General features: G+C 38.5%; 2 protein-coding genes across 12 annotated transcripts in view; both read left to right on the top strand.

Moving 5' to 3' along the window:
* The first annotated feature begins 522 nt into the window (after positions 1-522).
* Positions 523-6,511, top strand: rnf6 (ring finger protein (C3H2C3 type) 6). 2 transcript variants are annotated; one of them, XM_055181774.2, is made up of 4 exons: positions 523-674; positions 1,861-2,016; positions 2,220-2,333; positions 2,487-6,511. In XM_055181774.2, exons 1-4 carry the CDS (start codon positions 563-565, stop codon positions 4,286-4,288), a joined length of 2,184 nt encoding a protein of 727 aa, XP_055037749.2. In that variant the 5' UTR covers positions 523-562; the 3' UTR covers positions 4,289-6,511. The 2 variants fall into 2 exon arrangements, with proteins under 2 accessions (XP_055037749.2, XP_055037748.2); XM_055181773.2 differs by having other exon boundaries at positions 565-674; positions 1,858-2,016.
* Positions 6,512-6,853: 342 nt separating this feature from the next.
* The window catches only part of atp8a2 (ATPase phospholipid transporting 8A2), an 89,027-nt gene continuing 70,365 nt past the window's right edge, over positions 6,854-25,515 (top strand). The window contains exons 1-3 of one of the 10 annotated variants that reach the window (XM_073863854.1): positions 6,863-7,092; positions 12,031-12,132; positions 21,376-21,553. In XM_073863854.1, coding sequence (XP_073719955.1) covers positions 7,053-7,092; positions 12,031-12,132; positions 21,376-21,553 — 320 coding nt within the window. In that variant the 5' untranslated portion in view covers positions 6,863-7,052. The other 9 variants (XM_055181786.2, XM_055181785.2, XM_055181789.2 and 6 more) reach the window with 9 other exon arrangements.

The following is a 25,515-nucleotide window of genomic DNA, read 5'->3' as shown; positions in this document are numbered from 1 at the left end:
GCTAAAGAGCGCTTTTGTTATGCTTTGTTTCCTTGCTGTACTTAGGATAAATAAAAATAAAGACACCGGTTTAATGACGTATTTTGGGAGAAATGTGTTGCTCTCAAAAATGTCCCACTGCGTTGTGTTAACTACACACACTACAAATAGTGTAGTTAAATTTAATCCTTAAATCTCTCAAATTTTAGTGCATATGTACAACCACCACAAAAATAAATAATTTATATAAAAAATTACTGAATGACAAACGTAACATTTAATTGTCTTATTAAATAAACGTATTATAATACATGTATAATCTAAAATAGGGGGTTGATGTCATGTAGGAATTTAAAATAGTATTTTTTGCAAAAGTCAGAAATTTCTTATGTGGATATACATTTTCTTGTTATTGTTAAATATACTGAGGGCTATGTAATGGTGTTTGTGGGTGTATATTTCACATTTCTTTTTAAATAAGTCATTTAAAGCTGACTAACTAGTTTGCTAAGCAAATGTGTATTAATCCGTCTATTATAATGTTGTTATGCATCTATTATAGTGGGAACGGGTTGTTGCGCCCATGGTAGTTACCCGGACAGTTCTACGTGTAGCTCCCTTGGTCCCATCTTGGCTACATTGTAATCAGAGCGGAGAGCAAAGAGAGCTTGTTCATATTACAGCTGCTGTTTCAGGTACATAAATATCTATTATTCGCCTTGTTTCTTTATTTTGTGCCCATTCTGTATTGTTTTAATGCATGTCACATTTTCTGTTACATTCTCGTGCCAGTGACATTTTTGTCATCTAGACAAAATAATGATCTAAACCTTTCATTGGCTCACAGTTAGCTTGTCAGCAATCTGTCGACACCATCAAAGGTGTTGCGCATTTAAAATGACAGCTCGCTCCCTTGCGTTTGCCAGATGACAGGCAACCGTGACAGAATAATAACAATATTTGGATGTAAATTTCACTGTGTATGCTGCCAGTCGAGGGTTTTTATTGTCTCTCGGGTAGGTTGCTAGCTGACATGGAGCCTGACTTTTTCTTTGTCATGTCCCTCCTCAGAGCAACGCTGAGTGGATATTCGATGCGTCAGTCATCGCTTCTGGTACGCTCATTGGTTGCGAGTCTGACAGCGTCAGTTTTGGGGCTTGACTTGTTCTGCGGTGCTGTCTGTGGCCTACTGTATGACATTATAACAGAGCTGTGATAATGGTTGTAATTATAGGGTTGTTATTTACGTTAGTAGGTTTAACAAGATTGACAAGGCGATTTGGATATCGCTGCGTTTTGACATGTGTCAGAGCTGTTTATTTCATAGTGAGGATTTACGGATTGCATTTTTGAGGCGTTCATTTTGTCGTGCAGTCCCTTAATGGTGGCTGTATGAGACAGTTTACGCTTAAACATTCACTGTATTTTAAACGTGTATTTCATTTTATAAACAAAGCTTTGTATAGTACGATAGCCTGTTTTTATAGGAATACTGCATTATGTTTTTAATTCAATAGTGTCACACTAAATAAAGCTTGATGAAGTATACTACAAGCCTTTGGTAATGGTTTTCCAAGTCAGACAGAATCAGTTTATTGTCCTTTTTTTACATACAGAGTTACCACGGTCATGAAGAACCTGTAAAGGTCCATAATTGTTAATTATATTAAGACACAAGCAAGAAAAGTCATATACATTTCTGTTGTCAATACCTATATTTACTGGCTATATTTATATGTTCTGGTCTTTAAAATGTGGTCTTTCATTGTAATATTTATTAAATAAGATTTATTACATAAAGATGAAGAAATGAATTAATAATGGAAATGCAATGCTGACAAGGTATTTGTACCCTGAGCAATTTGTAAAATCTTTAAGCAGCGGTTTCTGTGGTGATGGACCCTCCCGGCGGGCGAGACGAGCGTCATCGTCAGGCGGAGCGGCTTCGACGGGAGGAGGCATACTACCACTTCATTAATGAACTTAGTGAGGAGGAGTATAGACTAATGAGAGACAGCAACCTACTGGGAACACCTGGTGAGAGCACTCAAACTGCGCCACACACAGCTTGCTTCAGCGTTAATGTTTTGGTTTGCATTCCTTTGTAATTTACCACTTTATCATCACTACCAGAAAATTTTAAACATGGGGAGGAAGAAGTCACCAAACCTAGCCTGAAACTAAAATGAACAATAGGCTTCTTATATGTGAGGCATGTCTTTGTCTATGTGTGGTCACAGGTGAAGTCACAGCAGAGGAGCTGAGGCAGCGGTTGGATGGTGCAAAGGAGCGTGTGTCATCTCAGCCACACCCTGAACCACGCCCACAAAACAGTGAGGCAGAGGGCAGCAGCGGTAAGGGCACAGAGGTCATTTTCTATTCAGATGGTGATTATTAATAAAATGTTAGAATAGTGCTTGACCTACAAACCTTGGTGTTGATTTTGGAAAAATTTTAAAGAATTATGTGGACAGTAAGTACAGTGTCTCAAAGTGTTTCTTTTCCAGGTGCTGTTGAGTCAGGTCCGGAGACATCCAATGGGGATTCCCTGCTGGAGTGGTTGAACACATTTCGTCGCACAGGAAATGCCACCCGAAGCGGCCAGAGCGGAAACCAAACTTGGCGTGCTGTCAGCCGTACAAACCCCAACAGTGGCGAGTTTCGCTTCAGCCTCGAGATTAACATCAACCACGAGCAGCCTGAACCCGGAGAACACAGCGATACGGCCGATCCCACTGAACTCCCGATGCCTCCTCCCCCACCATCATCATCTGCCCCTGTACCTACGACCCCATACAACCCATCAAGGTCTGCACCGTATTCACTTCAACAACCGACGCCATATTCCACAACCAGACCCACGTTGGGAAGAAGGCCTGCAGTGAGGCGCACCCGTAGTAGCACGGCTCCCCCCGTAACGCCCCCTTTGACCTCACAAGCTCCTCCCACAGCTCTGAGAACGAACCTTCCTTCTTTGCCAAGCTCTGCCCCTCCGCAGGCACCACTTTTACAACCGTCACAAGAGCAGGATAGTGGTGCAGTAAGGAGTCAAATACAGGTCACGACCTCCTCTGTTAATGCAAGGGAGGGGCAGAATGGAAATGAAGACCCAGACTGCCCCAACGCTCAGCCTGGTCCCCAGGTAGCGCCAGCCGGCCGGGAGCCACGAAACAGTAGGACTCGTTCACGTGGCCGTGTGCGCAGAGCAGCCGGGGCAGGAGGAGCTTTATCTCGCTCCTCAAGACGCAGCCGATCCCCCCTAGACAGAAATCCCACTTCTACTATTAGCCCCACCCATAGTAACAACACTACCCCAGTGGAGTCTGGTGAAAGTACGGCGGTTGCTATGGAAATGGGCGAGGCTGTTGTAGAGCCAACTGCTCCAGCAGATCCTCTTCCCGAAGCAGGTGAGGAAGAGGGGGAAACACCTGTATCAGGTGGCGGAGGGGTGCGGCGGCACCCAACGATCATGCTGGACCTCCAGGTGCGCCGTATCAGGCCAGGGGAGAACCGTGACAGGGACAGCATCGCCAGTCGCACTCGTTCCCGGGCGAGGGCCGCCGAGAACACGGTGACCTTTGAGAGCGACAGCGGTGGCTTTCGCCGAACCATCTCCCGCTCCGAGCGTGCAGGAATTCGCACCTACGTCAGCACTATCCGCATCCCGTTGCGACGCATTTCGGAAACAGGCCTGGGTGAGCCCAGCTCGACAGCACTGCGGTCCATCTTGCGCCAGATCATGACCGGCTTCGGTGAGCTCAGCTCCCTCATGGAGACGGAAGCTGATTCAGAGACTCCTACGCCCACCCAGGACCCTGCCTCAGTCGCTGGAGCCCAAGCGCTTCGTGTCAATGGCACTGAGGGAGGTGCAACCCACGGTGGAGTGGAATCGGCACCACAAGGTTTAGCTGAGGCTGAAGAGGAAGGCCAGGTACGAGTGAACAGGACTGGGCCAGAGGGACGGCCTAGCAGCAGAGACACTAACAACCTGGTAGAGAATGGCACATTGCCCATCCTGAGGCTGGCGCACTTTTTCCTTCTCAACGAAGATGAAGACGAGGAACACCCGCGGGGCCTAACCAAAGAACAGATCGACAATCTGGTCACACGCACTTACGGTCAGGTCAACCTGGAGGGCGAGCAGGGCCGCGCTTGCAGCGTCTGCATCAATGAGTACGCTCAGGGCAACAAGCTGCGCCGCTTGCCCTGCGCCCACGAGTTCCACATCCACTGCATTGACCGCTGGCTATCCGAAAACAACACCTGCCCCATATGCAGGCAGCCTATTCTGTCCAGCCACCAAGAATGATGTCAGGGGCTCATTGTCGATTAACAAACTGAAGGACTGACATTACCAATGGTGGTGTCTGTACATAGCGCTTCAATGTTTTCATTCTCTGAGATCCATTGTATTCAAGCTAAAGGTAGAAACCAAAAGCAGAAAAAGACTTTAATGCAGAGATTTAACAAAGCTTTATTTTTTTAGACCCCCTTTGTTTTCTGCACTTGTTGTCATTTCCCTCTTCTTCGAATCTCTCTCCATTATGCTTTGTGAACATTTTATTAACATACAAGTGAGACTAATGCTGAAGCAGTTGGGGTGTTAGCTTCACCTAATACTGTCTCGGATATAAATTGAAGCTGATTTTGGTGGCTTCAAAAAGGAAGACCTTTAAGGACATGTAAATATATGAATGTCTGTGTTTTTTTGGTTTTAACATTAAGACGTTGGCTGTGTCCGAAACCGCCTACTTCCATACTATATAGAAGGCAAAAAGCAGTAGGCGAGGCCACTAGTATGTCTGAATTCATAGTATTCCAAAAACAGTTCTTTCTATGGACACGTTATTATCCCGTGATAACCCAGGAGAGGAGTTATCCAACGAAGAAGAAGACAGAGTGGCGTTGTTTTATTAAAAAATGCCCGAAAGGGGTAACACAGCTCTATTCAAATGCAAATACAGCTGTCCCTTGTATTTAAGTTGCGCTTGTTTAACGTCATTCCAGTTAACGAATTACTTGTTATGATGACGTATGTCACATGATGTATCGACATGGCAAATGTATAACGTCCGAATTCATTCATACTATCCATATTCATACTATAAAGTACTGTTTTAACGGTCAACAAGTAGGTACTTAATCTAATTCAGTACTTACTGTCACAGTATGCGATTTCGGACCCAGCCATACTCTAGGAAGGAACTTAAGATCCTTGGTTAGTTAGCGTTTTAAAAAGGAATGTTTACTTTTAAGCGCTTGCTGCACAATTCACAAGTTTGAAGCTCTTACGAAAACCCCCACGTAAATGCTCTTAATGTTGGGCAACTCTCTTTTTAATGCGTCTTCAATCAAAGCAGGTTTTTAGTGTGATTTGAATGAGGTCGATAAGCTGAGTATGGGATATATCTGGTCATCATTTTTGTCACTGTGGTATCAGATTTTATGCAATTCCAGTAACTTAATTTGCATATTTATTTTAAAGGGAAACAGCAATGGTCATCTCTGTCAACACTAAATTACACAGTAATTAGTAGGGTCATTGTCACTATGGACTGAATATGATTTCCCGAGTGTCATTACATTTCTGATGAGAACAAGCCATTTGAAATTGAACTAGCGTGAAAATGGGATTACGTGATATTGTATGATCTAAGTGCATGCTTGATTTGTCTTTGGCTTACCTGCTTATATACATGATGAAGCCCTTAAATTCCCACCATACAGTTCATAATGTTTTAATGTCAATTGATAATCAGTTTATCCGAAAGCACTTGTCACCGGCTGCCATATAGGGCAGTACATTCAAGCTTGTCACTGTTCAGACTTCATCCAGGATTTAATGAAATGAAGAGTTTCATGGGCAATGAAAACAAATGAATAGTGATTAAATATTAAACATACCCATGTTTGTTATTTAAGATTTTTGACTTTGTATCTTGCATACATGCATCACTATCCTTTTCTATTGAACGTACAATGGTTTCCCTTGTGGCATTGATTTCCTCCAAGTCTCCATTTTATAAATGCACTGTTGCTTATTTCCAGGGTGTGAAATAGAGTTTCTGAATGAAAGATAATGAATGTAGTTGTACTTTTAATTTGTTAAAGGTGCACTTTTCCTCCATATACAATAGACGTCTGCTTATGTTTCAGGACCTCAGCTAAAACAAATACAGGGTGACTTCTGTTATCAAACATCTGTGCTTCATGTTTGTGTTTTCTTGTATACTAAAATATCCCTTTATTTTGTCTGTGTGTCGCGAGGGTGGTGTATGTCAAATGCAAAGTGTGAATTGTAAGTATGTGTGTATGTAGTAAATGTGTATGTATATTTCTGTTGCGAGAGAATGGTTTTTGAGATGTTCTTTATATGAATATGGGGGATCTTTGGCCATTAAGTTTAGATATTTAATGATGTAAAACTGACATCATTGAGCTATGACTATGTATTGTTATAATGTGATGCTAAGAACAGAAGAATATGTATTCTGGTATTATGTAATGTAATAAAACATAGATTTTTCTTCTCCGTTCCTTAACAGTTGAATTTTAAAAATGTTTTATTGTTTCTTAAAAAACTAATTGTTTTATCACACCGGGGTAACATCTTTATACTTACCTATATCAGTTTTTGCCTTATCAATGTAATTGCACATCAGTCCCTACTGCGCAAATGTATTCTTTCCTGTGTTTGCCTTTTTTTTACTTTGTACTGTATGTGACCTAAATTAATTGTCTTAGGTATTTTTAATTTGCATACTAAACGTGAACACCAATGCTAGAGCACTTGACTGGACAGCAGCAGTGAACAACTGGGATGGGCGGAGCTTGATGACGCAACGCCGCACGGTTTCGCATATACTTTCGCACAAGTGAATGCGACGGGATTAGCATGATGTCAGAAGCGCGTGCCCGCTCCAGTGCGCGCCATTGAGGGTGACCCATCATCGGGAGCTATGTCGCCTTCATCAAAGACCGCATCCCAGTGCCCGTGTCCCGTATAACCCCGCCGAGTCCCTGAAGCACGAGCATGCTATCATCTCACCGAAAGATCCACACACGCGTGCACAATGTATTTCAACAGACGCTCCAAGATCCACAGCGAGGGAGGTAAGAGTGACATAATCTGTCAAGATCTGCGACGTATGTGATGTTGCAGTGCACTTTTTTGCGACTTATTGGCTCTCAGGTATCTCCCTCCGTGCTATTTTGTGCCATTGCATATTAATCTGTAACGTTAAGTATAACATACACTTAGTATATACTGTACATGAATGCGTTACACAAGCGGCCCAGTCTTTACTCAGTCCTCCATCACCATCGACAACTAGATGTGTGTTTGTTTGAATCAACAGGAAATATTGTGATAAAACGGCCAACAGCATCAGTTACCTTTAACGTGTCCCGTTATGTGATGCTGAAGCGAGCTCTGTTCGGTCACCTGTCATTTCCGCTGTCTACACAGATGGGTTACCAAGGTGATGTGTTGTTGACTACCAGTTGGGCGGAGGTTAGAGATTAGTTAATGTTTTCCTGAGATAAACCGTGTGAAACGACTAAAATGAATCTTATCCATATCTGCATGAACTTTTTGGGGAGAAACTCCCTTATTAGTCATCACGTGACTCTTTAAGGCTCTCAGACTTTGTAAGCCAGAGGGACACCTCACCTGTTGACATCATGTGCATGCATCTGGTTAAAATACATACCTGTTAAAAATATAAACTTATTATTTTGGAACAATAAATGAAACATTTATGGTAGCAACTAGTAATATAACATTTTGTCATGTAGCTGTTAGAGCAAATGGCCTCTTCCACAAATGTTTAGTGAGCATTGTTATAAATGCCACTTGTTATCATTTCAATATTAAGTATTTAGTACAAATTGCATTTCTACTACACATATATAAATAAATAACAGCTGTCTTTTGATAAATTTCTTTCATTGCTTTACAGTATTTGCGTTTAGCAGCACCACAATATGGGTGATTCTCACGAAAACTTGGTTTGAAAAATGTCAAGCATGAAAATGTAAAAATTGCTTGAATTTACTTTTTTTCCTACCAGACATTGAAAAACAAAGTATGGAGTAAATGGGAACATTAATTTAAAAACTTTTACTTATCATTTAACACTTTTTGTAACATAATTAAAAAAATTAGTCCTAAAAAATCTCATTACCGCAACAGTCAGAAAACATCAACACTGACATATTTTCAAAATGACATGACAAACCTGAAAGAACATAATTTGGAGATTCAAAAAAATCAAAGTTTTATGCTTCTATTAATTAAATTAACATTTAATAAGCATCTGTTGCGGTAATGATAATCAAAATGTCGTGTAAGCATTCTGACAAGACAATATTTCAAATTAACTGTAAAAAAATGATCATCTTGAAGTAACTGGTCCATGTGCTTGGTCACTCAAAATCAAACTTTATTAAAATTCTGTATGTGTGCTTAAACTGTTCTCAAAAAGTGTTGCGGAGGATGAGAACATCAGGCATGGACACAATATTTTCCTAATTTTTCTTCATTATTATTATAAATGAATATTCAGTAAATATTTTTTCTGTCATCTAAAGTAGTCTAGCAAAACATCCATTTTTTCCTTAATATTTTTGTGTTAATTTGATTAAATTACAACATAACGCATGTTCAAACACAGCCGGACACATTGCGGTAATGAGAATTTCAGCAGAAAATGAGATAAAATTTACAATTATAAATTCTTATGTTGAAATCACACATTGTGCAAGGTAGAACACAGTATTGTGTTAATTCTGATGCTTTTTAATGTTACTATATTACACATTTTAAAGCTAAAATCATTAGTGCCGTGGTGTTTCAATGGTTTTGTGAGAATCACCCATATACAATGTGTGGTATATATATATATATATATATATTCTACATGACATACTACAGGTTGTATACTTTAGTGTTTATTAGAGTAAACGTGAGTAAAATCCCTATATACTAACTATACTGTTGAACATTACCATAGTCATTTTTTTAAAGTATAGTGAAGAATTTAAGCTATAGTTAAATAGTTAAAACTACACAATACTGTAATAAATTATTAACAAACTGTGGTAATTAACATAATATACTACAGTATACTACACTTTTCTACCGTTTACTAAAGTAAGTGCATACAGTGTTACGTATACTACACTATTTCATGTGGATTATATAGTTTTTTATTTTGTTTTTCATAATAAAAGTGAACTATCCATTGCTTTCATAAAGCATTCAGAGTACAATTCAGAGACCATCACTGAAAACATTACATATTGCTTCACTGCAGTTTTTTAAGGCTTCAGCGTGCATGGAAATGTGCCATTGAGGCAATTTTCATTATTGGGAGCTTGAGGCAGACCTTAAATATATCAATCCCTAGTCATTAGTATAATGCACAGCAAGTTTGAAAACGCTTAATGCACCAAACAGTATCCAAGGATGCATTGTGACTGCCTTGCTCTTGAGATTTATATTGGTGGCAGGTTCGAGAGATAGCAATGTGTGGTTGCAGATCTTGTTCAGTGTGTGTTTATTCAGCCCGGTTTTGTGAGTTATGTCAAAGGGAGTGGTCTTTTGACTGACTGACACATATGCATTGTGGATTACACTGAACCTTTGTTTAAAGCATTTGTTTGGCCTGCATTGACCCAGCATGTTCCAGAATTAACATGCATGGGCCATACTGTTGGTAAGCTAATTTGCAATCTTGTGAAATGCGTGGCTCTGGGTTGTCGTGCGTGTTGTTGGATACCATTCAGTTCATTTGTTAATGCAAATAAAAGCATTCTGGCTTTCCTGCCAATCTGTCTAATGTGTTATGCGCCTTAATAAAGTCATTCTTAAATGTCAGCACTTTGCACTGTAAGTGGACAGGTTTATTTAGTCATTAATCCACTCAGATCTACTCAGATGACTGACAGATTTTTGCCTTCAGCTTTGTGCTCCATATGGTTTGTTCATGTATGACAGCAGAATTTTAATAGGATCCACATATTAAGAAATACATTAATACTTCGGTGAGTTATGTGTGATGTTAAACAGGCATTATAAGAAACAAGAATGGAAAAAATAACATTTTGATGTCAAAGGTGGATTACATTATAAAAACAAACAAATATTTGATCCATCAGAAGACCCATACTGTGCACATGCATCCGGTTCAGTAATGTTTATGCACGTGCACTTTTTAGGACCACATGGGGGCAGCATCTGTAAACTCTTTACTCATGGAAATCAATTGATTTACTGTATAAAGCAGGAATATATACCAGTGTATATCAGTGTTTTCTTGCAAATAAGCTATGTTGCTATTAACCTCACATTATTTTTATCAATCTATGTACATTAATGATGTCCTTTGACGCTCATATTGTGTTTCAGTTTGGCACATTTCTTCTTTTCACCTTTATACACTGTGATAAGTGTGCACACTATAACATGACCTTTGCACTTTAACATTGATAACAAAAGTTCAGGATATTCTGCTCACCATTCTAATGTGCTTACATGCACATCTTTCTATGTGGAGAGCTTTCATAGGCCATCGACTTTAATGCTTTTGCAGTATTTCACTAATATTTTTAAAAAATGTATAAAAACGCATTAGAAATTTGCTCACTTCTGTAATTTAATTTAAACTCACTTTTAAAAAAATCAATTTACAACCTAAGGTTAGAAAGCCTTGCAATTCCATTTATTACATTTATGCATTTGGCAGACACTTTTATTCAAGTGCATTCTCATGCCAAAATACATGAATGTATATACTTTTATCTGTATGCATGTATGTTCTCTGGCACAGTAAGATAAAAAAGAGCACCACAAAAGTATTATCTGGATGTTTATCTTTCTGTTTAAGTAATGTGAGATAAACCCAACAAGTTAAAGTTAAGCAGACATAGCACACTTCTTTCACAAGCTTGTTTTTGTACATTTATGGACTTACTGTAAACAGGGTTCCCACAGGTCCTTGAAATCCTTGAAAGTTTGTGAATTTGGGGGGAAAATTCAAGGCCCTGGGAAGTTTTTGAAAATAAACATACATAGATACAGGTCATTGTAAGTGCTTGAATCTAAAGAAGTTTTCTGGGAAAAAATCCATATTATTCCCTGTGTAGTGTAGGATAATATCATAACATTTGTAGACTTTTTAAGCACACATGCTAAACTGTTCGCTTTAAATGCTTATATCTTCCGTATGCGAATGTTGATTCATATCAAAATGCTTTTTTGCATAGTTGTGTTTGACACATGAAAAAGTCTTGGGTTACGTATATAACTGTTGTTCCCTAAGAGGGGAACGAGACGCTGCATCTCTCTTGCCATACAGTACTTCCTCTGTCCCTAACGACGTCTTTGCTAAAATTTCAGATAGCAATATACTTCCTGGCTTCCACGTCACCCTGTCTTTGTCATTAAGCCTCATCATTGCTTGAATTTGATATACACATTCAGACGCACTTACCCCTGGAGGCGTCCCCAAAGTGTCACCGCAGTGAGGCAGCGCGAGTTCCATCGAAAGGGAACTGTAACAATGTATCTTAAAAGGTAACACGATGTAACCTTGCTCTCACTTGAAATGAGTCCCCACATTTAGTCCTTGAATTTGAGGGTATTGAACCTGGAAAGTTCTTGAAAGGTTCTTGAATTTGACATCAACTAAGGTGTGGGAACCCTGTGTAAAAGTTGATTTTGTACTGCACATGCTAACTTATTTTTACTACATTTCTTTAGTGATCATATAGTGAACATTGCGAGCGTGATGGATGAATAAATGAATGAATGAGACCATAAAAATAAAAAAGTAACAATTTGTGGGAATGTCATTGTGGTATCTTATGTTAGTAAGAAAAAACAAGCAGTTCCTTAAACACAAATGGGGCAAATATATTTCAACCAAATACTATTTTAATGCCGGCGCACCCCTTAAAACACATTTTAAGAGTACATTGATCTTTTACTGACTGATGATGTCTTATGTGTTGTTTTCTCTTATGGCAACTCTTATTGGGCTCCTCCAGAACAGTTAGTGTTGACCCCTCTTAGCCAGGACTCTCCCGTCCAGCAGGACCAGCCCATGGGCTCCAGCATACATTCCCATCTGGCAGACAGGTTTGAGAAAAGTGAGTGCCCTACCTAAGTGGGCTGCTGCCCTCCGTTACTGCTTGGAGCCTTTCAGGTGCATGAAAAACCCTTCATTTAGTTTGCACTGCATGGGTGAACAAATAAATCTAACTTGCACCTGCAGAGTAAACAGATTAAAACAGCCTAATATTGTTTGCTGATTTTACCTGGTTTCAGTTTTATCTGATTTAAAATGGTCTCTCAGTTTGACTAGATCTAAAAGGTGCCAGAAAACCAGACTAGATAAGACCAGTAAAGCATTTTAGGCTGTATTAAACTGCTTTTGTTTCATAATTCAGCTTCCCGACTCTTGCATAGACGTTTACGTTTACTCGGGTACACAGGCATAGCACCACAATGCATGCATGCATTAAAAAATAACTTTTGGTGTGTATGGGTGTCATTTAGTAAGCCAGGGGTTACATTGCGGCACTTGCATGGCTTCTGCACGGTGTTTTGGGTGGCTGGTGTGCCTGGTGGAGTAAGTGGACAATCTCACCTGCGCTCTGGGATAAACCCTGGTCAGGATTAGACGCAGGTGAAGAGCTAATAGAAAGAGGATTAATCACTCGCTGCACATGTGAGAGGCTTCCATTTCTCATTATTCTCGTCATCGTCATAGCAACCAAGGCTTCAGACGCCTTGGGGGCAACCGGGACCTGTGGGTCACCTTGGCAACAGGACTAACATGTCACGTAGTTGCAGAGGGCACACCGGGTCTAGGCGAGGCTCTGTAGGTAATGGGTTTTCAAACTTCTGTCTGAGTGGCTATTTGTGAGTGTGTGGGAGATAGGCAGATTGATCTTATAAATACTTAAATATAAATACTTCTGATACTGATGTGATGTATTAGTGGATAGATAACAATATTGATCCCGTTTGTTTTTAATGCAAAGAAATTTAATCAGCATTAATGTAGATGCATTAGCTTCAAGGTAAATCTGTCTAAATTTGTCTATTCCGCTCATGTGAACATGGACAGGAATTATGTACACAAACATGACATTCATTTAGAGACAATGGTTTTAGTAGAAATAGGGAGAACTTTTTAGCAGTAGTTAAAGGAAAACACCACTGTTTTTCAAAATTTTACCATGTTCTTACCTTAACTGAGACAAATTAATACCTACCTGTCTTTTTTCAATGCGTGCACTTAATCTTTGCACAGCGCATAGTGAATGTGTTAGCATTTAGCCTAGCCCCATTCATTCCTTAGGATCCAAACAGGGATGAATTTAGAAGCCACCAAACACTTCCATGTTTTCCCTATTGAAAACCCAATAGGCCGTGATTTTCAGTAATACAGTCAGTCAGGTGCAAAATGTACAGTGCCGTCAAAAGTTCAATGGGTTATCATCTAATATTTAAACATCAAATGTTAAGAGATACCAGGGAGCCATACGAGCATTTATATTACATCTTGACTGAGAACAGGTCAGGGGACGACACGACACAGCTAATCGCTAAAATGTTAGCAAAAGACTTAAAGCTGCTTAATGTTATGAAGCTTGTGCTTTGACTGGACGTGTTTAAAAGCACGCTGTTTATGGTGCACATCCACAAAGAGAGTTAAACTTTCTGTACACGAAAACTTAGTTGAAGTCTTGCATTTTATGCATATAGATGCACGAATGTAAAAGTGCCATTCACCCTGTTTTGAGTGGATGAACCACTGAAACTTTTTTGGAAACATTATTTTAAGGTAAAAAAAACTCTTTGGTGTTGCTTTAAATGAATAATCATAAATTATTATAATAAATAAAGTATTATTATTAATAATAAGGTATTATAATAAGTAAAAAATTAAGTCTGATGATTTGGAGTTTTTGTCCTTTATGTTAATAATGGCTTAAAGGGGTCATGAATTAAGAAATCAAAATTTTCTAGTTATGACATTTAGGAGGTCCTTTGCACTATAAGAACATCCTGTAAGTTTCAAAACATCCTTGTTAGTTAGCTGCTAAAATGTTTTATGTCCAATTTGGTCTCAGTATGACATCATAGCAGGACAAAAGGCCGCCTCTGCAGAAGATCAACGCCTACTTCTGCATCATTTCCTTTGTATCCCCTCCCACCGATTTGTGCATGTAGGTGGAGGTGAGAGAGACGCAGGATTATATAACAAAACTTTACTCAACAAAATAACAGAGATGCCTAAAGCCCGGGATACACTGCACGATTATTGGCTGTCCCAGACGAAAGATTGCCATTCTGAAAAAATCGTCGCGATTTCTGTGATCGTGGCTCTTCATCGGTGGTCCTACGTCTTACAGTGAGAGATGTTCAAAGATGGACGTTTTCCCTGTCTTGCGTCCAAAGATAGCCTACAATTGTTTTCTGACAATGTCAAAAATTCAGCATGATCACCACACAGTGTGTGCTGGAGATGTTGGGTTAACGTGTGACGCAGCCCCCGAAGCTTCCGTGTCATCATCAAACAGTCTACATCAGGGGTGTCAAAGCAAAGGTGTCCAATCCGGCCCGCATGATGATTTATACAGTTTTATTAAATATTAAATACATATTTTAAAAACCCTTTCAGGCGGGTGTCTAGTTCGTTTTTAATATGAGAGACTTGCGGAAAGCAGCAAAACGCGGAACATAGACTAATCACGGTGCCCAAAAATCTTGCCGTTTTATTGTTACTGCTCCGCTAAAGATCCACTGATTCCGGTGATCCACTTCGTGTTTTCCCTGCTAACTAAAGGCAGTTTAACATTGCAAACATGGATTCAAAGCTCCATCAACATATTGAATATTTAGCAGATTGTCACACTTTAATTCTTGTTATTATATTTCCCATTATAATCACTTGTCGAAGTTGATGCTAGTCATATAACACATCATATTTATAATACTTAATTAAAACCACAATAATAGTATCACCCCCCATAGTGCCATTTTTTGTTTGGGCCACTGCCCCATCTAGCATTTTCATTTTCGAAATGACTGTTCTCATTACAAATATATTCCAAAGAAAAGTGAATGGTTTATAAATAATTTTGGCATTAAGGCAAAAGAAGTTAAATTAAAGCTTTTCAACCTAAGGCCAGTGGGTTTTGTACAGATGTTAATTTGTGTGTATATGTAGTGAGTGTGACCTTATGAAATGTAGTTTTCACAGAGCTGCGAGTTTCTCTAGTTTTCTTGCTAAACAAACAAATTAATTGGTTTGTTTAGTTAATTTTAACACAATTATCAGCACACTAAGGTTTAAAAAAATATCCGGCTCTCACTTCGTGGTGTTATTTACCATCCGGCCCTCAGCCTAAAATGAGTTTGACACCCCTGGTCTACATGCTTGTCGTCATATCCAAGTTTAAACAATCCATGTCACACAGTGTAATAAGGTAATGATCTTAGAAAGTAAAGGAGTGCAAAAATCCTGCACAGTGTATTCCGGGCTTGTGCAGGGTCTTTACATTGCCTTCCTTGTGATTCTAAAATTATTAAAGCTTATTTAACTGCAGATTTGTTTTTAAACAAGACACATTTAGACGCAGACTTTCAGAGAAACTTCAAATAAATGATTTTTTAAAAGATTAAAAAGTATAAGTTACAATCATTTCACCATGTTTATCTTATTTCTTAAGTCCTTACAGTTTTGTTTGATATGTACTATTTATATGTTTCAATACAAATTACTCATATTGTTTTCAGAGTACATCACAACAATGTTTTGAAATGCAAAACTGTTAGCTGATCACAGCCGTGCAGTATACTTCCAAGTCTTGACTACAACATGACTAAATTATGTTGATGTAAAAGTCTTAGCTAACATTATAAGTTTATTATAAAACATTCATGACACCTTTAATGTCCAATGGCTAATATTATAAAATCCCTATAACAGAGATGTGTAGTATTGGTATTATTTTTAATAATACTGGTATCAAAATATTGTTTATTTAGTTTATTCTATAATAATAATAATTACCAGTGCTAGTTTATTAAGAGTTAGTAGCCTGTTTGTGCATTCAGTAAATTCTATATGTTTGTATTTGGTTGGGTTCACACTGTATAATTGCTGTACAACTGTGACAGTTTTCCGTCTCACTGTCCTTTTGACCCGGTTTCAATCCCAGTGCGTAGCGGTAGCAGAATATTCTACACAACAGAAGAATTTGACACCTGTTTGAACAACACAACCAAAGACTAATCAGAGCATAATGCGACGGAGAGATGCGCAGTGATATTGCATGCAATGGGAGAGGACCGTTGAAAGAATGCATGCTGGTAAAGTGAGCATGGTTACAAAGGCATAGAGATGAATAATGCAAACCAGGCCTATTCATAATTTAAGCGCAAGCTTTTTAGTGGTGAAAATCTGGCAGATGGCCAAATGACCAAACTCATTGTGCTTAGGGTCAAACTCAGTGGTAGTTTCAGACACTGCTTATTACAATCACTTGCTGTATGCTATTGACTTAATGTAAATACAGGTATTAGTTATGAATAGCTGACTGAATAGCTGTTTTATACTGGTCATAAAATTTGGGTATTGTGCCAAAAAGAGGATCATTTTCTACCTATCGTCTTTGCAGGTTGTTTGCTGTTGTATATGTACAATGCAAAATAAATACACTGTCAGAATTTTTTTTTAGATGGTCCCTATTTGTCACCGGGGCAATACCTTTTTAAAACGTGCACCTCATCTAAAGAATTCCTATTAGTACCTTAGAGGTACATACTGGTACCAAAGAGAGCATTTTAGTACCTCATTGGTACATCTAAACATATCTGTACTTAAAGGTGCAGTGTGTAATTTTTAAAAGGATCTCTTGACAGAAATCAAAATAATATACAAAACTATAATATCAGGGGTGTATAAAGACCTTTTTATAATGAACAGTTATGTTTTTATTTTCTTAGAATGAGATGTTTTTATCTACATACACAGAGGGTCCCCTTACGTGGAAGTCGCCATTTTGTGTCGCCATGTTTCTACAGAAGCCCATAATGGACAAACTTTTTTTACTAAGTTGTCTCCGTCAATTACATGTTTTTCCGGTGGCGGCTACCATAACTTCTTAATGCTTTTCAAAAGCGAGGGGTGAGCAGTAGACTGAGCCGCTGGTTGTAATTCACAACCTCACAACTGGATGCCGCTAAAATGTACACACTGCACCTTTAAATGGTACATATTACGGTACATTCACACGGGGCGTAAGCGTTAACGCTTAACCGAAGGCTTGTCTGAAGCGTGGCCAACAGCCAATCACAGTGGGCACAACCTGGTTGGCTGACGCACGCGTTGCCACTTGAAAATTTGGGAAATGTTCAACTTCTTCCGCGAGCAATGGCACTGACGCGGCGCCGACGGATCCACAATTCAGTTCGGCAATGCATGACGTTACCCATTAAAAGTGAATGGGAAGCGTTAATGGTTACGCCCTGTGTGAATGCACCGTTAGGATCTTTTCAGAGGGTACTGCCACAGCGACAGCTTAGGACCATTTTTTTTTCCTTTTTTTTCCTGACAGTGTATCATCTTTGGCTGCATTAGATCACAAAATTAATTTAATTAAATAAATCTTGTTAAAAAAATTAATAAAACATCAACATACACATTTGGATTCTGGATTGCAAGTTTGTCACCTATCCATATTCCATATGGATCTTTTTTTGCATTAATTTTTTAGGATATCATAATGTTTTTAACCCCAAAATACAGTTTCACATTATTCTTCATCAATTGTTAAGTGTTGGCTATATTTAAAGAAGCATGCATGCTAGCCAAGAAAGTTAAACCGTTTGCTTTTTTGTTCTTTGCGGGCAAAAGTCAGACAGACAATTGGCTTTACAGTATTGTCAGTCTGCGTGCCCATTGCAAAACTTTTGTAAGTTTGTTATATGCACGATGTACTGCACACTGCACCAACGTGATGCTGATTCCACAGTTTTGTGATGTTAAGCAAGTACTAAATGTCCATTTGCTTGGCCATTTGTGGGCAACTGAAGCTTTCATCTGTCCCTGAATAAAGTTTAGGCTGCGTCCCATGGGTTGTTTATTGATCATTAAGAGTGAATGGCTAAGTAGGGAATTGAAAGAATAAGTGGAGGAGAGAATGAATCAGTATAAGAAAGAGAGATGATCTTTCAAAGAGGATATGACAAAGTGGGTCATATCTGATTACCTGGTCTTGGGGAAATCTTACTACTTCTACTCTTGGTGAAACTTCGGATGGACTTTGCTTTGTATGTTTAGTGAGGCGTGTCTGGTTATAGGTTACTAAACCAATCCACTTTCATGCTGTTATAGTTTAAATTAATGAAAACCTGCAAACTCATCTTTAAATGATTATAGACTTTGTTATTGCTAGTTGGTAGCAGGTGCTATTAAGGGTTCTCTTATCTCTTTCTTAATAATATTTTATTGGACAAAATTTTGCTCAAGAAGAGTTGTCTTGGCTAACATAGAGTAAAAGGCTCAAAGCTCACATTTAAGTGTTATTTAAAGAAGCTTCGCTGAACCAGAGTCACCTTAAAAGATATACAATTGTTATAAATTATGACAGTACAAAATCACATTTTTTTTGGCTTCTGCATTAACCATTAAAATATAATGACAGTGCAATTGAAGTTTAAAAGATTTCTCAGTTAGTGACAAGATTAATGTAGCGGTCAAACTGGCCTTTGACACCAAAGGAATAAGTGCCTGCAATATTTATATCCTGCACCTACACATATAAGATCATGTTGTTAACAAGCAAGAGCACTACAGACTGCAGATTTGATACAACCCTCAGTATGATAGTATGCGTGTATTGTTTATAGTTTTGCATGGCTGATAGCAGTTAAAGGGGTAGATAGAGTGATAGGGGCAGCATGGAGGTTGTGTAACCCCCGTTCTACAGAAAATCTCATGAGATTCCCAATCATTTACGGCTTATTTGAAATCCTGCAGCAGTTATACCCCTAACCCCAATTGGGCGGTCACACTTCACTTCCGGTCACATTTACTTCCATTCATTTGCATGCAAATGCTGGGAATCGGAAACACAAGTTTATGCAAAGATGTTTCGCATTTCAGCACATTCCAAAATTCAGGTTTGGGAAACTCTCTGACATGCAAATTCATATCAGGTAAAGACATGTGACCAATTGAAGACATCATGACATAGCCTTTTCAGAAAATCAAAGATGGAGAAAAACTGATAGTGCACAATCTTATCTTGTGCAATGCCGCTTTAAAAGTAACAAAAACATCAATAGTCACTGGTTCCCTATCCAAAAACCACATTCATTTTTTCCATTTTTGCAAAAAATAAGCTCTGTGGTCAAACGTTTCTGACATTACACGTTTTGTCCAATAAGATCATTTTTTTCAGATTAACTCAAATTTGAAGAATTTTGAAGTGAATTTAGTAGAAATAAAAAGCAAACTACTCCACGTCTCTCACCATCAACGTCATCACCATCAAGTTACCGTCAGCTCTTTCCAACTTTATTAAACACATTTAACAACTTGTTTGCTGATAAGAAAATACTCTGTGATTGAATCTTTGTTCAGAATTGTGCATTGTTTTCGAGATCTTTATGCGTGATGACGTTCAAAGTCCCTGACAACGCATGTTGTCCCATGTCCCTGTGTGTCCCATGTTGTCCCAAGTTTTAAGTCATAGAATAAAATGTGAAAATATTTTTGACTTATATTAACCCAAGTTCCTATTAAAGGAGTTTAACCTAAACCGCATTCAACAAACCCATTGACTTTGGGACGATGGAACCGGAAGTGGAAAAATGTTAACTTGCTTCCGTGTTTTGCCTACAAAAACACGTCATCCCTGCGGCACTCTTTATTGATCCTTTTGTTAGCTCGAAATGTTAAAAGCTCTCCCTCACTTAAGCATCTGTTAATGAATAAATGTAAAAGGATAAAAAACTCAACATCTTAGAATAGATCATATTCATCAGTTCCCGTCCATATGCATATATTTTGCATGCCGAATATCTAGTTAACCCCTGATAACCTTGATATCAGGAAAAGCAATATTGTGAGACTATGTGAGAATTTCACAGAACAAGGTCTAGACACGTCCTTAGCCTCATGGAATTTAAACCACACCTTTTTATAGTGCTACCCGCTTACCTGTCCTATCAGTAGAAGTTAAACGTGTTACATATTTACACATAAGAAGAAACCAGTTAATGGCAACTCAAATATTGACAATTTGTTCAACAAACTATTTGGAGAACGCCACAGAATGTCAAAGGCCTAATTTGGAGGAATTAATAAACAGGATGAGACTCCTTGCCGCACGTTTTGAACTATTTGGTCCATAATTGTGTCTCCAGACAGATGTGACCCTCCAGCAGTGCCTGCGCCTTTAAATGTAAGGCTTTTGTATTCTCTGAGGGGAACGCTTGTTGTTAAGATTAAACGCGACAGAGAAAGGGCTCGCTGTCTGGAGAGAAGCCATCTACTGAAGAGATACAACGGGGAGGAACCTTATAGCATAGCCCAGGGCGGCCCAAATGACACAGTGGGACAGGGTTCGGGGCTTTTGTCTGTTAAAGAGGCTGGCTGGAATGGGAGAAGTGACGCGTGCGGTCCATCCATCCGCGCTCGCTCTCGATCATGCACCAGCTGGGTAAACTCTCCTGTCACATCCAGACAGAGCTGTTATTTACCGAGTGTACATTATTTATTACGTGCGGAAAATAGTTACTTGGCGATCGTTTCTGCTGCGACAACGCTCGAGAGAGAATCGCAGCGTGCCGCGCGGTGGCCGCGCTTCAAAACTTCACGAGCTTCCTACCTAGGCAGCACGTTCGAAGCTTGCGCGTGACACCTATACCTAATATGCTGCCTACATTGGATGCTCGCTAGATTTGGGAACACAGCCCATTTATTTTCTCGTCGGGTTTTGTTTCCAGCGCATCGCGAACGCACAGCTGTCCTCAGAATAAAGAGGGATTTATAAAGATAAACAAACGCACAAGGTTTCTACAAAGGTGACAAGCCCGCGGTGTTTGACTCGCCATTGTGCGTCCATCAGCACTTTCTATATAGAGGGGGTCCTGTGGGCGTAGCGCGTGAGGTGTATTGGTGACGGAGTCCGTGGATGATGATGATGATGATGTTGAGGAGGATGATGGGCAAAATTAAAGGGAGGGCGGGGCACGGTGGGCAACGTCATTGACATAGCATTAGGATATAGTAGTATTGTTAGTGCACTGAACTGTAAAAGCGCATTTCTGTGTGTCTTCTTCCTGTCGTTCACGCGCACTCACGCTAGCCTCGCCTCTCTCCCATCACGCGAACGGCGCAGGACCCTCGTGCTCGGCCGCCGGCTACCGCAAGGCAGAGGATGAGATGAGCGGAACTACATCACAGGCGGACCCGATAGATGCCACAGCGCGGACTGTGCTCCTCAACAAACCCCAGACCACCAAATATTGTGACAACCATGTCAGGTATGTTCATTTTGTGATGCTTTAATAGATGCACTCTGACGTCTTTAGTTTATTTTACTTAATGGGAAAATTGCACAGTTAGTTTAATCTGAGAAATCCAGTATTATATATTTCTATTCTTTATAATTAATGGTGTTTTATTAGCTAGTTTAACAAGTAAAGTCTAACATTATAATTTTGACAACCATGTCAGGTATGTTCATTATGTCATGCTTTAATAGATGCACTCTGACGTCTTTATTTTACTTACTGGGAAAATTGCACAGTTATAGTTTAATCTGACAAATCCAGTAGTATATGTTTCTATTCTTTATAATTAATGGTGTTTTATTACAAAAAAAAATTCATTTTAAAAATGTATCAGTACATGATAAAATTAACATTAAGTTTGATTAATAAATGCTATATTGTTGATTGTTGGATCATGCTAACTAATAACTTACGTAAGTAAATGTAATCTTATTTTAAAGGGTTATTACAATTATTTATGAAAATTGATTTCCATTCTCATCATTTTAGATCTTGTAAACAATTGTGTCATCGCTTTCTTTCTGCATATGTTAAATAAGTAGACTTCGTATTGCTAATAATAATAATCACAAGAAAAAAGTTTTACTTTTACTGGTTTGAATATCCAAAATATCTATTTATGCTTTAAATTACATTTACATGCTTAAACAAATCTTTGCTAACATTTTTGTGTTTGCAAAAATATATATCATTTTGTTTTTGTATTTATTGTATTAACTGCACGCAATTGTTATTGTATTAATTTTTAATTTGCACGCAACATTATCATTTGTGTCTAAGTTACAACTATTTTAATACTCGGTACTTAGTAACAGATCAGTTAGGAAATACTATGAGATTGACTGTAAAAAAAACAAGCTAAAGAAAGGGAATTCCATGCTAACAATGCAAGTAAGACATCTGTACAGCAAGAAATTCATCTAAGCTTTTCTGACTTCAAGATCATGTTGTGTGCTTGGCTAGAATTCATCTATTATTCGCATAAAGGCTTTTGGTCTCAAAAATGCCTTTTAAGATTTCTATGCCTTTAAAGACCCTCCAGGGTTCATTTAAGCCTGTTTATACAGTCTGTGTGTTAGAAGTCTTATGTGGTGAACTTCTGATGATGACTTAAAACTTTTTGTACAGTAAATACTTACATGATTGCATCAACAAGAGGCCCAGATTTTAGGTCAATATGTCACCATCACCTGATTTGGATCCTAAATTTTTTTCATAACGGATGAATTGCCGCAGTAACAATTTCTCAGTACCGACAGACTCGCCCACACACTGCCTTTATCGATCTCCCAGTATGATCTGAAGATTCGATTATGCTCTAAAAAGCTCTATTTCGGTTCTTGTAATAACATTAAGGCCTTTTCCTGGTTGTCATTGGCTGGTTTCAAGAATTAGCTATTACGTGAAGGCCTGACCTTTACTCATTAACCTTTCTGGCATAAAGCTTCTCATAGTCGAGAAATGGAAATTTTCATAAGATTTTAGATCAAACTCCTCTATGTTCATTTATTATTTACACAGCGGGTTCTGCTTCCAATGGCATTGGTGTCGACTGGTGAGCTGTCAATCACGCAGTAAGCAGACCAACAAATCCAGAAGTACACAACAGTAGTTTCAGGGATCATTTAGACAGAGGTGGCTATGTCATCTATATCAATTTTGAAGGACAGAGTTTTTTAAAGGGCTGGGACCCCGTGAAGGATGGGGTGACAGAGCAAGGACCCTCTTTTACATATTGCATGAAACTAAACCTGGCCTATTATAGTGTTGTGCATCATTATAATCACTTTACATAGTTTGTTATGATGCATATAATGCAATGCTATTAAAATCATTTTCATAATGATTTATGTACAAGATCATGTCTTTAATAGATTTAAATAGTGATTTTTTCCCCCACAAAAACAGTGCATTAGAGGACCCCATCTCTAGGGTAATCCCAAGTACTACAGCTTGATTGAAGTAGTGAGTTACCTCATATGTGTGACTAGGGCACTGAATGTTAATGAAGGGGATCGTATGAATTGTCGCAGGCTCTCTTTGATGTCAACGATAACCTGCCGTACTTCCAGGTCAGCTACTGAGCTGCTGTTTGCAGCCATGGTGTGGGTTGCACAGTGTGTTAGGCTGTGAACTCATTCCCAATGAGCCCAGAAAGGTGTCATGTTTACACCCAAGACCAGCAACACAGACTTGTGCTCACACACGTACATTTGTTGTTATATCACTGAAAAAAAATATTTACTCAATTTTTTAAAGGTAAGTGTTCGCAATAAATTTATTTAAGCTACATTTAAACAAAAGTTTTTTGTTTTGTTTTGTATAATTTTTGTTTGTTTAAATGTAGCTTAAATTAATTTATTGCGACCACTTACCTTAAAAAAATTAAGTAAATTGAATTAATATTTTTTTTTTCAGTGTACTATGAATCACCACAATGGAAATCATCAGGACAAATACACTAAAAAACGATTCATTGAATTTACTTAATTTTTTTAAGGTAAGTGGTTGCAATCAATTTATTTAAGCTACATTTAAACAAAAGTTTTTTGTTTTGTATTTTTAATTTTTGTTTGTTTAAATGTAGCTTAAATTAATTGATTGCGTCCACTTACCTTAAAAAATTTAGTAAATTGAATGAATAATTTTTTTCAGTATACTATGAATCATCACAATGGAAATCATCAGGACATATACACTAAAAAAAAGTTTAATTGAATTTACTCCATTTTTTTAAGGTAAGTGGTTGCAATCAATTTATTTAAGCTACATTTAAACAACAAAAAAAAGATTAGTAAAGTAAAATAAAATATAAAACTTTTGTTTAAATGTAGCTTAAATAAATTGATTGCAACCACTTTAATTTTACTTAAAAAAAATTTCAGTGTACCCATATGGATTATACACTATAGGCCTTGGAGTCCTGTGGATGCAACAAATACCTGCTGACACCTATTTAGATTTCGACAGACAGCTCTTGGACAGATGCAAATTTCTGGTCCTAAAGTTATTTTTAGCAATACTTAACAGCTATTTTAATGACCATAAGCATTTATCGTCGCAATCAGCTATTCAAGAGTTACTTAGGGGTTTGATCAATAATTGACAGACACGAATAGAAACATCCATCCTGACAGCTCAGACACTTATTTTGGGATAGTTTATCTAAATTTAATGTGGTGGGCAGTGATGTGTCAGGCATTCGCTTAAGCAGGTGGTTGTTTGCTTTTACGCACTTGCGAATGCAGAATTCAAGACACCTTGACGCCATTAATGTACAGTGAGGAAAATAAGTATTTGAACACCCTGCTATTTTGCAAGTTCTCCCACTTGAAATCATGGAGGGGTCTGAAATTGTCATCGTAGGTGCATGTCCACTGTGAGAGACATAATCTAAAAAAATTACAGAAATCACAATATATTTTTTTTTACTATTTTTTTGTATGATAAAGCTGCAAATAAGTATTCTATACGCAAGAATTCTGACCCTCAAAGACCTGTTAGTCTGCCTTTAAAATGTCCACCTCCACTCCATTTATTATCCTAAATTAGATGCCCCTGTTTGAGGTCGTTAGCTGCATAAAGACACCTGTCCACACCATACAATCAGTAAAAATCCAACTACTACCATGGCCAAGACCAAAGAGCTGTCCAAAGACAAAATTGTACACCTCCACAAGGCTGGAAAGGGCTTTGGGGGTGCTTTTCTGCGCACGGGACAGGGCGACTGCACTGTATTAAGGAGAGGATGACCGAGGCTATGTATTGCAAGATTTGGGGAATAACCTCCTACCCTCAGTTAGAGCATTGAAGATGGGTCGAGGCTGGGGCTTCCAACATGACAATGACCCGAAGCACACAGCCAGGATAACCAAGGAGTGGCTTTGTAAGAAGCATGTCAAGGTTCTGGCATGTCCTAGACAGTCTCCAGA

Source organism: Misgurnus anguillicaudatus, chromosome 25, assembly GCF_027580225.2.
Source record: "Misgurnus anguillicaudatus chromosome 25, ASM2758022v2, whole genome shotgun sequence".
In the NCBI taxonomy this organism is placed as follows: domain Eukaryota; kingdom Metazoa; phylum Chordata; class Actinopteri; order Cypriniformes; family Cobitidae; genus Misgurnus; species Misgurnus anguillicaudatus.
This window is presented reverse-complemented; position numbering and strand designations above follow the sequence as displayed.